At 38.8% G+C, this 16,466-nt stretch overlaps 1 protein-coding gene and 1 long non-coding RNA gene across 4 annotated transcripts; one reads left to right on the forward strand and one right to left on the reverse strand.

The window, feature by feature from the left end:
* Positions 1-399: 399 nt before the first annotated feature.
* On the forward strand, positions 400-7,467 carry LOC119900922. Of its 3 annotated transcripts, XR_005444124.1 has the most exons (5): positions 400-497; positions 1,804-1,946; positions 2,144-2,201; positions 6,674-6,819; positions 7,160-7,467. It is a non-coding gene; the product is annotated as an uncharacterized LOC119900922 (long non-coding RNA). The 3 variants fall into 3 exon arrangements; XR_005444126.1 differs by lacking the exons at positions 6,674-6,819; positions 7,160-7,467 and adding an exon at positions 3,952-4,770 and having other exon boundaries at positions 401-497; XR_005444125.1 differs by lacking the exons at positions 6,674-6,819; positions 7,160-7,467 and adding an exon at positions 3,955-4,770 and having other exon boundaries at positions 401-497.
* On the reverse strand, positions 4,585-6,399 carry LOC119900921 (granzyme B(G,H)-like). Its single transcript, XM_038716246.1, has 5 exons — positions 6,281-6,399; positions 5,973-6,132; positions 5,695-5,827; positions 5,333-5,560; positions 4,585-5,216 (listed from the first exon to the last, which is right to left on the reverse strand). Exons 1-5 carry the CDS (start codon positions 6,336-6,338, stop codon positions 5,052-5,054), a joined length of 744 nt encoding a protein of 247 aa, XP_038572174.1. The 5' UTR covers positions 6,339-6,399; the 3' UTR covers positions 4,585-5,051.
* Positions 7,468-16,466: the final 8,999 nt, after the last annotated feature.

The raw sequence follows: 16,466 nt of genomic DNA on the forward strand, positions 1-16,466 counted from the left end.
CTTCATTCAATAAATATTTTTTATTTTTAACTTAGAAAAACTTTTGAAATGGTTTTACATTTGGTGAAGAGCACATTATGACTTATTTAGGACTCGAAACTCAAAGTTTAAGACTTGGACTTGACTTGAACTTGTTGGTCCTTCACTTCAGACTTGACTTGGACTTGCCAGTCATGATTGTTCTGGACTTGGGACTCAACTTGGGACTTGAGTGCTAAGACTTGAGACTTGATGCGGACTTTTTTTTTTTTCTCGGTCTTTTCCATGATTTACACAATGAGTTGTGTAAATCATGTAGCATTTACACAATGAGTTGTGTAAATCATGGCGAAGAATGGCGAGGATCGACGCGGGGTGGCGCTCGGGCTGCAGAAAGCTCATTGAGGTTACTGCCGAACCGCAGCTCCTGCCCCGCCTCTCATAGCTGGGTGCGGACTGATGACGTCGGCCTGGCTCCCGGAAGTCATCCTCCGTGATGCAGCATTAGCTTGTTTAAGGTATTGGTGCAATGTTACTCTCGCTAATTATCTCTCCTGATACATTCTTAACTTGCCAGATAAATACTGTTCAAGTTATTACCAACTATAGCCTACATTTTCTGAACTCTGTTTGGCTAGCTAAGATTTCTTTATTAGCTAAAATAGTCAAAAGGCTGTAACGTTCCTGTGTCACGATGGTCACGACTAACATCAGGACATTTAAATCTAGACTTGTGTTAATGTTAGTTGGAAAATGAGCAATCCATTTAGCTGCAAAGAGCACTTGTATCATGAGTAGCATTTGTAGAGCTACGAAGTTAGCTTAACATTAGCCGCATTTATCCTTGACTGACAACATCGTTATAGTCATAGTGTGGGATATTATAAACAGCACATATGTTAGACAAACAGTGTAGGGCTATATATATATATATATATATATATATATATATATATATATATATATATATATGTTGCAGGAGTATTGTGGGGGCTAATCTGGTAGGTAGGTTTATAAGTACAGTTGCTTGTTTGTAACTTAGTCTGTGTTTGAAACATAGGTTTGAAATGAATGCTGTCTGGTTACAGCCTTGTGATTAATACTAATTTGGCAAAACTTACAACATGTAAATGGAGCAGTAAAATATTAGAAATAGCAGCACTACAAAATACAGTCTCCAAAATGACCATATTGTGGAATAACTTATTCTTACTGACAGTGTCATCAAAAAGGAACATTTAAAGCTTCATAAGGTCAGTTAGATTTAACGCAGGTATTAAATTGCATTACATTGTAGAGTTAATTTATTTTATAGCCAGCACAAAGACAAAAAAAAAATGATGTGAATCTGTGAAAAAGAGAAATGAGGGTTTCAGCCAACCAAACCTATAAATTATCTTTAGAAACCATTTTAGTGAAATAAATAAAAAAGAATATGACAATTATGTGAGATTGAAGAATGTTTGCCATATAGGCTCCTACTAAATTTAGCAAACGGGTTTGCAACAGCCAGCAGCAATTAGTGTCATTACCCTAGGAATCAACAGCAGTATTTATTTGGAAAGGCAGTGGTTAGACAAACTAAAAAGCAAAGTAAATAAAAGTACATAGTTAAAAACAATGCAAAACAATAAAACAACTACATTTATCCATCCAAGTAATCACCACTTGATGATGATGTTGGACCCAACAACTCTGGAGGTTAATTATGTAGATGCTGGTCTTGCAAGGCAGATAATTTCCCATGTTTGTAAGTGCATGTGCAGCAGCTTAAGATGCGTGTATTTCTCTAATATTACTTATTTCTCCTCCCTTCTTTCATAGGTGCAGAAGGCATGGTGAAATAAGACTTCAGTGGGGATAGAAACAATGAAAGAGGTATATGTAGCCATGGAATAAAGCAGCTTCAAGAGAGGATACAGGAGTGCTGGTGTATGCTCTCAAGGAGGTCGATACAGGGATAGCAGGTGAGAACAATATGAGCGAATGACATCTGATTATGCTTGGTGCTGATGATGACAACATAATGTTTTGTGGAAGAGAAGGAGGCATTCCTATTTTAAATGTTTTCAATTAAGTTTTTCAATTTTCAATTAAATTAATTTTTTTCAACAAAACTGTCTGTTTTCACTGGCTATTGTTTCTTGTTTCTCCTGCATTTCAGGAGTCAGATGATATGGAGATCCACTGTAGAGTCAGCGAGCTACTGTATAACAGCTATGGTGAGTATGTGATTTACTAGAGTAGTGTTTCCTCTGATTGTATGCAGCTTTGCTGAAATGTGAAAATTCCCCATCATACCGTGTTACAACTGTATCTGAAAACTCTGAAAGCACTTACCCTAATTTATTAGTATGATAAATTCTCAACATTCCCTTAAATACATCCATCTACCCATTACAAAATAAAGCAGGACAGGACTTTGCAGTGTTCATTTTAATTTAGTGATACAAGATCTAAAATTACCATTACCATACCAACAGAGTCAGAAGCATGCTTTAATCGTCCTTCAACATAGTTCTCTCTTACCTACAAAAGAGAAAGATTTAATACAGTGAAAAATTTTGCTATAAGCTTATGTTTCTTTCAGTATCTATACCGATATCTAAGTATATTGTTACCATGGACTACCTTGCATTGCAGCTTGAAGCTATATCCTCTTTGTTGCAACCAATACCTTTTTATTATTATTTCTGATAAATCAATAAGGCGTATCAAACATTTCGATACAATTTTTGTGTTCTTGTGTCAAAACCAAGCTTTAGATTTACATCCAGCACCAGGTTAGGACAATCTGCACTATGTGAATCAGGTCATTATACTAGCTACAGCTAGCTACACAGAATACACTCTTGATTAAAATACATGAGACAGAACACTTGGTAATTGATAACAACAACTATTCTATGTGGATGCAGCACTGCTAGAAATTTTAGGGGCCCTGACAACAGCTTAACAACAGCTCTGAGGTAATAAATATATATCATCCCTGTCTCCTGGCCCCTGTCCAGCCCTGGACCTTTGAATTATTCAGAGTAGAAAACAGTGGAGCCAGCATATAGTAGCCATTAGAAGAGATGACAAGATGATTGTAAATTGGCTTCAACATTATCATCTGAAAGTAAAGTAGACATTTATTGGAAAAGTTTTCCAAATAGGTTTTCAGCATACAGTATACAGCATGCATGTACATACTGCCTGTCTGTGTGTTTAATAATGCAGTCACCAATATGCTCATGTAAATAATGGAAACTGCGTAATGGTGATGCTAAAGGCAAGCAGCAATTCAAAAGGTTTCTTTCACTCCCAAGGCAAAATGCTACTAAAACCGTCATTATTTGAGAAATGCTGATCACAGATAAACAAATGACTAAACAGATGGTTAATATCAGACAGTATTAGTATGGAGTGGTAAACCTCTGTTATTCTGGCAACAGATCTGCAATATGGAGAATTAATTCCTTTATTTCCGTTATTTTGATGCAACAATGGTACAGATGACTGATATGAATAATGACCAACAACAGGCTTATTCTGTCCTTAAATTTGTCTAGCACAAGTAATGTGACAGTACAGCATGATTTGTTATTTGTGTCTATATAGTGTCATTTTAAATGTGTATGGTAAGCATGCTCCAGCTCAATCTTGAGTGGTAATAAAAAAGGTGTCCTTATCTTTACTCCACCATACACAAACCATGACATGCATCCAACACAATAAAATACATTTACAGAGGCAGATGGGGGGGGTCTCATTGGCCTCGTGTCCTGCCCCTGGAGACCCGGGGTGTCTGGGGAGCCATGGGGTTGGTGTCCACCTTACCTGGCCTGGTGTCGGTCAGGGCGGGGCTGCCTTGGTGTGGGGGCCTGCTGTGGACCCTGGGGTCTGGGTACTCGGGCCTTGGGTTCATGCTCATGTCTGGGGTGGGTGGCGTGTCACTGGGCCTGGGGGTTCATTGTCTGCTCTCCTCAGCAGGGCCCTCTTCGGCAGGAGTGGGGCTCCTGCTGCTTCCCCCTGCCGGCTCTCTCACAATGTGGGTCTGGCCTCAGGACCGGCCTCGGGTTCACGGGGCTCAGGGGCTCGCCGGCTCTGCCTGCACTTGGGGGGGTGTGGCCTCAGGCTAGGCCCCCCATCCCCATTTCTGCCCCCCTGTCCGGCCTGGTGACAAATCAATACATATTTAAATGATTAATAAAACAGACAAAGGAGTATATTAATACTCTAAGTAAAACCTGTCTGGCACAACATGGTATCCAGTTCCTCATACTCTATAACAGGCTGCTGGGCAGGACAGGTTACATAAAATAAATAAATAAATAAAAATGGTGGAATCTCAAAAATGGAAATAAAAGGCTATGTCTACTTACAAAGTAATGACAGATGCTGTCAGAAATTGCTAAAAATGTAGTAACAGTCTCTGTTAAACAACAGGCAGAGATTTTATATGGTTTTGCACTTCTAAATAAGAGGAAAGGTTCAGCTCTCACTTGAAAAAGTGTATAGTAACCCTGTTCTAGCTGCATCACTACACTTTTTTCACAAGGAGGCAGTGTTGTCTTTTTGTTCACTCTCAAACATTAGTGAACAGAGGGACTCAGAACATGGTGAGAGAGCAACAGTTTATTTTTTCAAAGATGATACAAAACAAACTTAGAGAATCCTCTGTGCTCATTTGATGTAGTCAAAAAAGAAGATGCACAAAGCGATAATGTATATATTTAAGAGCAGGATGAGATACTGTATTTAACATCAATAGATATCACATCTATTAAATAGTCCCCACAGAACTGATTTTAAGTTCATAATTAATTTGTGTGCCATGATTTGCTTGTTCAAGTCTCCCTGATGCAGAAGAAACAGCTGTAGCATAAAAAGTCAAAACATATCACTTTGGTTTCAATTTAACTAAATAATATTCATATATTTTCAATCTTTTAATTTTTCAGTCTGTCTGAAGCAAGCAAGCCAGACTTGGGTCTGACAGTCTCATTGATGTGGAATAATAATCAACTCTTAGCTTTCCAACGTTACACAGACACAAATATTGCTATATGATCAAGTAAGTGATAGATCTAGTAGAACTTTCCGTTAGGCTCCATAATCGAATCGATCCAGCTTCTGTAGTCAGGAATTTTACTGTAACTATAGGTTTGCAGGCCATTTTGGTTTGGTGTGGAGGAGGACACCACCCCGTATGCCTTCCCATCTTCACAGACCAATGGCCCACCAGAGTCTCCCTGGAAGTGCATACACAGTGTGTAGTGATTTCTTCAACAACAGTGAATTAATTATTATAGTTGACCAATGTATGTTTGTCAATGTTATGTATGCAAATTTATAACAATGTACATACATCTCCGGGTCCGGTCTCTCCTTCAGTACAGTATGAGTGTTCCTTAGCACACTGTTCTCTGTCAATGAGTGTTACATTGGCTTCCATAAGTAAGAAGGACATATGTCTGTTGTTCCTGTCAGATCTTCCCCAGCCTGAGATTAGACATGATTTTGGGAGAGAGCCATCATCTTGGCCTGCGAGAGCAATGGGTTTCACATTTTTGTTGAAATTTGCCTTGGAGCTCAACTTGAGGAACAGAAAGAGATAAAAACATAGTTATAAAATGTAAACATCAATCTGTACAGTTGTTCAGAACTCCTCTTGATCAATGCATTCAACAACTCAAATAACATAATGACAAATTAGAAAAAAAAAGTTACCTTAAGGAGCATAATGTCATTTTTGAAATCCGTTGCATCGTAGTCTTTACGTGGAAATGTCTGCACCACAGGTATATTCTGTGTTTCACTACTTTTACGGACATTGTGAACTCCCAGTAAGACATTGTAGGAACTGAAATTACAAGATTAAAATATTAAGACTTGAATTTTTTCGCAATTCATGAAGCATATTTGCCAGTCTTAATGTATGAGTCTAAGCTGTTGTTGGGATAAGAAATTATATTAGGGGCCCCAGGATTTCCAGTAGGAAAACTGACCTAGCATCACAGTGGGCTGCAGTCATCACAAAATCCTCATTCAGAAGGAAGCCACCACAGTGTTTTATTTTACTATTCATCATGTGCCGCTCCAAAAGCACCATGTATGGTCTGCTATGTGGCACAGCCTCGTGACCACCAATGATATTCCCTGTAAGAACTGGGAAAAAATGTGAGAAACTGGTTAAATCAGTTGATCTATCCTCCTGCACTTTATGTCTCACAGTACTGAGAGTGGAATGTAGTTCATCATGTACCGCATGCTATAATACGCATGTGTGAAACAGTGCCACAAAAACAAAACTTACCTTGGCCATCAAGGGTCAGCATGAGTATCAGTATTACCAGTTTGCAGTTGATAAACATGGTGAGATCAGTTCAGCTGAGCTACTGAAAAGCAGTGGCACACATCACTGACAGATTCAGTCTTTAAATGCTTCCTAGAATCAGAGAAAGAAGGAAGTGTTTGTGTAGTTTGCATATGCATATTCATGAGGGTAATCACCTCTATAGCATGACTGAAGGTTAGATTTCCATAGCATAGACAATGTGTAATTAAGTGATATGGTGTATGTGTGTTACATTATGTTATGCTGCTGTGGTAACAGAAAGGTTGCTGAATCTGAAATTCACATCAGGAACCTGGAGTCACTGAGTGTAGTACAGACACTTGAGATCTACTAAACCCAATACTGTTGCAGGTGATTCCAGATGATAGGACTCTTGACCTAAGCCATCATAAGGGAGAAATGAAAAGTCTTTTCAAGTTACTGCAAAAGGTGGTTCAGTGTCAAAGAGAGAGCTTTGCCAATGACATGGTCCTGGTCCTGTCTTGTTCACAAGCCATGTAAGTAATTTCCCATCAATAAATTCAAATTGAAAGAAGCCAAACATTTGTCAGAGTGCTGACCACAAACCCACAAGATTTCCAGATTAATGCATGCACGAAAGAATTGTTTGTGGTTTTGAAAGCATTTCTTGGATGGATTTACTAAAGAGACATAGTCACACAGTGGCTACATTTATGCTGTTTGTTAATGTTTGAATTTCCAAACATTATTTTCTGTAGGTAGTTTGGTAGTAGCCAGGCATGCTAACATTTGTAGCTTACGCAGACTTAGTTAGAGCAGACTAAAAGTTTTGTCTATTGCTTACACTTTTGATCTTGTGTTTCTGGTTTTGTTAAGGTGATAAAAAAGACACTACTGTCCAAACTCATCATATGCTGAGTATTGCCGTAAGAGCCATGTGTAGGCTACATTGTTTCACGGTGTAGAGAAATCCAAAGTTTGACAGGGCTGACAGGTTTAAATTAGGGCTTCAAACAGTGTTAATTTATTTGCTTACATATTTTGTGTTAACTAATGTCTTTCTGGCATAACTCTACTCCATTAACCTTGTGGGCCCAGTCTAGCCCTATAGTGTTTGTGGTATTAATTAATCAAAGTCTCTTGCATTGTAATAGTAAATAAAATCAATACAATCTTTGGTCTGATTTCAGTTTACTCTGTGTCTTGTGTATCTGGGTCACATCCGTTTGAAATGCTCATTTATCTTGTTTGAAATCAGCAGGATGTATAGATTAATATTCTGAACCATTTACTCTGAGTTGTGAAACAGCAGTATATCCACCCCTTCGTAACCTCTCATTCTTTGAAGTCTCATTTTTATTTATAAATGTTCAGGATAGATTGGGGATATTCCTGACCTTGGGAGAACCTGATAAAAATTGTTGATGAAATGAACCAAAAGTGTGTCACAACTTATCCCGACCCTGTGACAAACAGATGGTCCTGGGTAGAGCCATGGTGGGCTAGTGTATGTACATCATTTCTCATGGGTTCAAAAGGATCCAGATATGTATTCGGGTGGAAGAGAAATATGCCAAGCTGTACTGCAATACTTTGCTTGAGACTGAATATGAAGTAGTCAGCCAAACTTGCCTGCTGAGACAAGTTGTAGTGAGAAGTGCTACGCTGTGAATTCACAGCATCAGAAGAAACCAAAAAATGCTAGAAGGAACACGCATTTGAGTGTCCATGAAGAGAGACAAATCAGTTGAGGTTGTTTGATGTAAGTAACTGCAAAAACAAATTCTACTGGTGTGAGTTCCCTGGAAACGTGCATGTGAGAGGTGCCTGAGGTGAGCTGGAGGTTAAGATCTCCTGTGGTTCAAACCAGACTTGTGATGTTACAGATGGCTGAAGGAGTTTAAAAATGTCAATTTTATAATCGAAATGTCAATGTACCTGAAATTATCTGTTGTCTGTGTTGTGTGAAATGCGGTGAAATGCTGAAAAATGGGGGGGGGGGGGATCTGGATGACAGGTAATCTGTGGCCTAAGGAGGTTCCTTTCCACAGACAGTTGGTCATTACTTAATGATGTTAATGTCTTAAGCAAATTTCCTGACACACTCAATGCTGCCTGGCTGACTTGAAATGGTTCTTCCCGTTCCTTTACTATTGTGACGCTCATGCCATAAACAGGCAAAGCCCGCTTGAAGAGAGTGCAAGCTATATTTTGTGACGAGCAGTTGTGTCACAGGATCCTGTGGTCCCCTGGGGATGATAAAATTCTCAGTCCATCTGCTGTTGGTTTTGCATTCTTTTATACAGTTTGTGCTGGACCATGTGTGCATTTTTGGTGTCATTTTATTTCCTGTTGAAATATTGTGTTTTAAAGGCAATCTAACTTCCCCTTTTTTATAATATAGTAGTCTCTGGAGATGGTGGGCAGGAGTTTAGGGCCTTTCTCCATCTACACTGTCTACACAAGTCTTTTTGACATTGGCCTCACTTTGCTCACAGTCCAGTCAGTCAAAGAATCCACACCAGGTTTTTGCTATTTGTAAATGTTTTACCGGCTTACGCAAACAACTGCACTGTGACTGTGGAAAGATGATCGGAAGGGTGAAGTGTACAGGATCGGCAATGTTTGAGCGTGTGAGTGGGTTGCATCCAGCAAATTTTCTTACTGCTCCTCTCCGCTCTTCTCCTTCCAACACAATGACACATTACAGGAAGGAGGTTGAATTGTTGCGCCTGTCAATAACGAATCAGTGTGTCAATTTTGAAATGGGCGTTTCTGGGGTTTTACCCCTGTTGTGAAACCTGGTGATAATTGCAGGTTGTCAAAACATGGTTTATCTTGTTTTTAATGTTGGAGAATTACAGATTAGTATCATTAGCCACATCCTCTGCCTGAGTTGCAAAGCAGCAGACTAACCACCGTTGGTTATCTCTCATTCTTTGGGGGATTTTATTTATGATACATGTTTAAGAGCCAGAATCATTGGATCCCATTACCTTTAGTTTGTTATGGAAATATTAAACTGGACAATCACTGGACCTTTGGCCATTCAGATCTTTGACTGGAAACATTCAGCACCTCGTTCAGTGGAGCTCTGAGACTCTTATGCTCCCAGCTCACACTCAGAGGAGGATTCCCTGTGCAATACACAGCACATTACGACCAGGTACCTCCTGCCCTCACCAGCAAGTGCACATTATTGTAATTTCCTGAAGTTAAATTAATGCAAATTATAGAAGACAAGAGGTGTCTTAAGCTCAGACAAATTAAATTCTTCACTGTTTCACCAGCTTTTGATGCAATAGAAATGGTACTATTTTGACTGTGGTGCATTTCAGACATGAACCAGGTTTGTTTGTGAGATACTGCTATCCAATCTAAGTTAAATAACAAATAATTATATTATTATATTGCAAGGAGCCTGTTTCATTAAAAGTGGGTGTGGAGTTTTAGAAAGCCAATGACATTTCAGGGAGCTGATTTGTCAACAAAATTTGTACGATACCCCAACTCTAAAACCAGGGCAACAAAAAACAAGGAGCTCCAGGGGCCAACAAAAGCCGTAGATTTACTGTGTGTTTGTTAGTTTGTGGTAATTGGAAGTTTGTTGGTGGTGCAGCTCCCAGACATATATAATCATGGAAACAGTTATGCTGTTAATAAAAAGGTTAAAGACAGCATCAAGTGTTACCTGGATAATGTGTTCATTTTATCATTCTACCTTGATAAATACCTTAAAATTAGGTCTGCACCAGGACCTAAAGCACATAAGATGGGTCACCATAGGGGGGTGTAGAGGTGAAAACTTGTGAGTTAAGTGTTGTGCTGAGTGATCTGTTTGATTTCCCAAATTATTCATCCATAGTAGAAAGAATAAGCAAGGCTTGTGAGACCTCTGTTATCATGGAAACAGCAAGTATCCCATTTGATCTGTACCACTCAGTGTTGACAGCAGGGAATTCTTTGTTTCTTGAGAGTGCAATTTGGATTTAACACTGGTGTAGATGACTAACATCACCAATTAACAACAGGTGTATTCTCTCCTCAGCACAAGTATTGTGAAGGTACAGCATTCTTTGTTATTTGATTCTTTATAGCTTCATTTTCATCTTCATCACCATCTTCATCATTTTCATCATTTCAGCAATAGAAACAAAATAATAATAATAATAATAATAATCTTTATTTGTAGAGCACTTTTCAAAAACAAGTTATAAAGTGCTTTAGCAAGTGTAAAGACAATAATACCCAAGAGACAATAATGCAAAAAAAATACAAGATAAAAGCATGAAAACATTGAAAAGACTAAAATACAGATAAATATAAAATTAGTAAAATAAAATAAAAGGGATAAAATAAAGTCAAATAAGATCGGGAAAGGCTCTCCTATAAAAGTATGGGACTTAAAAGAGTTCACTGACTCAGCCGACCTGATTTCCTCGGGCAGGCTGTTCCAGAGCCTCGGGGCCCTGACAGCAAACACTCTGTCCCCTTTAGTTTTCAGTCGAGACTCTGGAACAGATAGGAGACCTCTGCCCGAGGATCTCAAGGTACGTGCTGGTGTGTATGGGACCAAAAGTTCAGAAAAATAACAAGGCGAGAGGCCATAAAGAGCTTTAAAAGTGATCAATAGAATTTTAAAGTCAGTTCTAAAACATACTGGGAGCCAGTGTAATGAAGCTAAAATAGGAGTAATCTGGTCATATTTCTTTGTTCTAGTTCTGGACAGTCTGGAGTCGATCAATAGATTTTTGGGTTAAACAGGTGAAAAGGCTGTTGCAATAATACAGGTGTGATGAGATGAAGGCGTGTAAAATGGTCTCGGTGTCCTTAAAAGTTAACATAGATTGAATTTTTGCTATATTTCTAAGTTGATAAAAACATGATTGAACAAGCTTTGTGGTGTGCTGCTCGAAATTTAAATTACTATCAAACCAAACACCAAGGTTCTTTGCCACAGGCTTAATGTGATTTACTAGGGAACCAGCAGATGGCAGTATTTGATTTGCCATCTGCTGGGCCTTCAGCTGGAGGAAATTATTTGACATCCATTTTTTAACTTCACAAAGGCAGTTGTTAAGTGAACCCAGCGTTCCAGGGTCTGTGGATCTAACGGGCAAGTCTATTTGTGTGTCATCAGCATAAATATGAAAAGAAATGCCATGTTTATGGATAATATGTCCAAGGGGAAGCAGATACAAGGAAAACAAAATGGGTCCTAAGACCGACCCCTGAGGCACACCATATTTAACTGGACAGAACGAGGAGACATAGTTGTTTACAGACAAAACTTCCTATTTGACAGGTAGGATGAAAACCATTCTAGGGCAGTACCAGAGATCCCCACCCAGTGCCTCAGTCTGTCTAACATGATGTTGTGATCAATGGTGTCAAAAGCAGCGCTAAGGTCCAGGATTACCAGGACTGAGCATATGCCTTCATCAGCAGACATTAAAAGGTCATTGGTGACTTTAAGCAGGGCAGTCTCAGTGCTGTGGTACTTCCTAAAACCAGACTGAAACTTTTCAAATATTTTGTTATTTTCCAGTACAGTGAGCTGTTTGGACACAATTCTTTCTAGAATCTTTGCAATAAAAGGCAGTTTTGAAATTGGTCTAAAATTATGTGGGAGGGAGGGATCTAAACCAGGTTTCTTTAAAAGTGGGTTCACGCAAGCCGTTTTAAAATAATCAGGGACACAACCAGTAGATAGGGAGCTGTTGAAAACAGAGATCAAATGGGGCCCAACAGAATCCATTACTTTCAGTAAAAACTTTGTAGGTATTACAAGTGGGCTGGAGGACACTCTCATTTGTGATACTGTTTTTACAGACAAGTCGATGGGATTAAACTGGTTAAAACTCTCTTGTTGCTGGTGAGGAACCTCTGAGTAAGAGGCCGCGGGGGTAATAGAGGCTCTGATTGACACCACCTGGAAAATGTGATGTATCATTAGCAGATGCTGAGTAACACTGAGCTCTCAGATATCGCTTAAAAGTTACAGGTTCTGTTAAACAACAGGCAGAGACTTAATTAGGTTTAGAGCTTAAAAAATGAGAAAAAACTTCCAGCTCTGACTCAAAAAGTGAATAGTGACCGTGTTCATGCTGCATCAATACATTTCACAAAGAGGCCGTGTTGTTTTTTTGTTGAGTTAATTAACACTCGAAAACGGTGTTGAGAGAACAACAGTTTATTGGGTTTTTTTAGAGGATCCTGTGTGCTCATTTGATCTAGTCAAAAAGATATATCTAAAAAATATATAATATATAATATGTCACATATATTGAATAGTATTAAGTCTGAACTTTATTTGTGTGCCATGATTGGTGTGTTAGTTGTAAAGTTTGTAATCCCCTGTAGCAGAAAATCAACTACCATAAAAAGCCAAAACATGTCACTCAAAAAAACCAGATCCCATTTATATATTTTCTCTCTCTTGACTCAACACACCAAACAATGATTTTATTAGCATCATTTGGTAACAAATAAGTAAAGCATATTTTCAAAGAAAACAAGCCCAGACGGTGGTCTGACAGTCTCATTGCTATGGAATCCGTCTTCATATTATGGTCTCAGTTATCAGCTCACGAGTGCTAATAAACAGAATGCTGTAAATTCAAATTTGATCACTCAATATTACATGCATTTCCATGTATTTTCCATGTTTGAATCAATCCAGCTTCTGGAATCTAAGTGAAACCATGGATCAACGGGCCACCTGACTTTGGTTTGAGGACGGAGGACACCACGCCGTATGCCTTCCATCTTCACAGACCAATGGGCCACCAGAGTCTCCCTGGAAGTACATACACAGTACGCAGCGATTTCTTCAACAGTGAAATAATTATTATGGTTGACATGTCAACGGTTGTTTGTCAATGTTATGTTACAAAAATGTATGTAAATCAGCCGGTCCAGTCTCTCCCTCAGAGCAGTACAAGTTGTCCTTACGACACTTCTCACTGTCAGTGAGTGTTACGTTGACCTCCCTGAGTACATGTGACATATATTTGTTGTTCCTGTCAGTTTTTCCCCAGCCAGAGGCTCTACATGATTTTGGGAGAGAGCCATCATCTTGACCTGCGAGAGCAATGGGTCTCACATTTTTGCTGAATTTTGCCTTGGAGTTCAACTTGAGAAACAGGGAGAGATAAAAATATATATATATATCTGTATATTGTTGTAGTGCTCCTCTTGATGAAAGCATTCAATAGAGCATTTGCTAATAACATGAGAAGCAAAAATTGGAAATGATGAAAAAATGGCAAAATAAAATACAATTGTGTTTTTCTTTTACCTTAAGGAGCATGATGTCATTTTTTAACAATGTTGAATTGAAGTCTTTATGTGGAAATGTTTGGTCCACAGATACGTGCTGTACTTCGCCACTGTTATGGACATTGTGAACTCCCAGTAAGACTGTGTAGAACCTGAAATGACAAAATTAAGAGAAGAAAATTGTATGGGAGTAAGTTTTTTGGTCAGAGCACTGTATTCGTTAAAAAACAATATTAAAAGTCTTACATTTATTTCACAATCCATAAAAATGTCAAGTACATTTGCCAAACATATCATTTATTGATGAATTTTAAATTGAAATTTCAAAGCACAGATCTAGGCGGTTGTTGGGATCAATCTTATAAAGGGCCCCACAATTCCCAGTAGGTAAGGATGTTAAACTGACCTGGCTTTGCAGTGGGCTGCAGTCATCACAGAATCCTCATTCAGAAGGAAGCCACCGCAATAGTTTGTTAAACCATGCAGCATGTGCAGTTCCAAAAGCACCATGTATGGCCTGCTATGTGGCACAACCTCGTGACCACCAAAGATTTCCCTTAAAAGAACTGGGAAAAAAATAAGACACTGATTAAAGAAGTTGATTGCTGCTCGTGCACTGTATGTCCCACATTACTGAGAATGGTACGGTATAATGCCCCAAAACTTGGCCATCAACACTCAGCACGAGTATCAGTATTACCAGTTTACAGTGGATTAACATGGTGAGATCACAGTCACGCTGAGTTGCTGAAAAGTAGTGGCACACACAATTTTAGTCTTTAAATGCTTTCTTGAATCAGAGAGAGAAGGAAGTGTTTGTGTAGTTTGCATATGCATATTCATGTGGAGGATCACCTCCATAGCATGACAAGTGTTTATAATAAAGTAGATATGGTGTATGTGTGTTACATTATTCCCACGACCCTGTATGCAGTATAAGCGTTTGAAGATGGATGGTGTTACATTATATTGATGTCTCTGTGGTAACACAAGTATGTAAAGGCTGCCGAACTTCAGTGTTGAAATAAAATTATATGATGTCAAGGCTCTGAGACAGTTATGTGATGAATGTGAAGCTCAGATCAAGACACCTGAGGTACTCAGTGTAGTACAGACACTTGAATACTATATAGAACCTTGGTGTTTGGTTTGATAGTAATTTAAATTTCGAGCAGCACACCACAAAGCTTGTTCAATCAAGTTTTTATCAACTTAGAAATATAGCAAAAATTCAAATAAAAAAAATAATAAAAAGTCCCTGATATTTTCATGTTACTGCAGAAGGTGATTCAAAGATTTGCAAATGACAAGGTCCTACGCACAGAAAGAGTCTGTTCACAAGCCATATATGTTAAAGATATTTCTTAAGGGGCTTTATTGATGTAACAGGGAAAGTTAAGACAGGTTGGCTTGGATTCATAAACTGACCCAACAAGTGTTTGTTCACTGACCTTCCAGCTCTAGTTATTCCCCTCATATATTCTTGTTAGGGAGACGACTGTTAGACTAATTAGAGAGAGACAGTATCAGGCATCAGGCTAGCAGATATCAGTGTTCTCTGGGAATCTTACAAGAATGTTTAAAAGAACTAACTGGCTCCACAGATTAGAGTGCAACTCATGGATGGTAATAGATTCCAATATGACATTGGAGTCAGATAGATTTGTTGTTCTAGGTTAAAGCCAGTTAAAGATGACCTAAAAAAAAAATACAGGCACTATGGGGAAGAGAGAAACATAAGAGGGACCAAAAGATGTTGTCCTTCAGATTTGGTGTTGACATTGCTTGTGTTCACATGTTGAATGCTAACACTGTTTCTCCTTTGCCAATTAGTCTCATTAGTCTCAAAGTCTCACTAGTGAACTGGCCATCAGGAGCACCAGGAGATTCCCTGGTGGCCTGAGGGTCATTTTGGGGGTTAGGTTGACCAGCGGCAGTGATAATATAGCAAGCCTTTTTAAAAATAATATAGCAAGCAGGAAAATCCATGCATCAGGCGTGTCTGAAGGCATTTTCAGACAGGGAGTGACACTGCCTGTGTACTCACTTGGATCTGTGAGTAAACATGAGGAGCTCTATGGGAAGTAACCATATGATCTTGATCTTTATAATGATCCTTATTTTGCCGTACCATATGCTGGTGCAGTGGGCCCTGGGTTCCTCCTGGTGTAGGACAATGGCAGCATTGCAGTCAGACTTTTGTGGTTCAAAGATCCCCAGGATCCAACAGGATAATTAAAGCTGAAAGCAGCTCAGTTGACACAAGTTTGAATTGTCACACACTTTGGATACTGCACAAAGGACTTTAGTATCAATTTCTGTGTCCTTTATGAGGCACTAGAGAACACATAATGTTATGTCCCAGGATGTGAATTGTGTAACACAGTGAAAATTTCATTTAAATCACACTATGATAGTCACACAGTGCTTACTTTCTGTTGCCAGTAGGTGTTGCTATGAATATATCTGAATACTGACATGTAGATGTGTTCAGGGCAGGACAACTTTCTGTGCCACAAAAATTTCATATGCCTCTGTGAAACCTGTGTCGGGAACTGCTCTTTAGGAGGCGCTAGCTGGCCATTTTGCCAGGTCGTGCGCAAGAGCCATAGAACATATACAGTTTTGTGAGTTTTTGAGCATGTTTAGGCCGTCAAAAATGTGGTTCATATTGGAAGAAGGAGAAGAATTTTAAAAGAAATTTCATCAGTTCCAATAGGGCCCTAGCACAAGAAACGTGAGAATGGTGGTTTAGAATTTCTTGAATTTCAACAGTTTAAAACCATAATTCAGGCAAGATTTAAGGATAACCTAATGGACTTAGATCTACCTCCAATGATAACAGACTTTCTTAATCTCTCACCCCCAAAACTGTTATCAAAAATATACATGTTATTGTTAA

This window comes from Micropterus salmoides, unplaced genomic scaffold, assembly GCF_014851395.1.
Source record: "Micropterus salmoides isolate LMB-PRFRI ecotype aquatic unplaced genomic scaffold, ASM1485139v1 Ms_hic_scaffold_13, whole genome shotgun sequence".
Classification (NCBI taxonomy): Eukaryota; Metazoa; Chordata; class Actinopteri; order Centrarchiformes; family Centrarchidae; genus Micropterus; species Micropterus salmoides.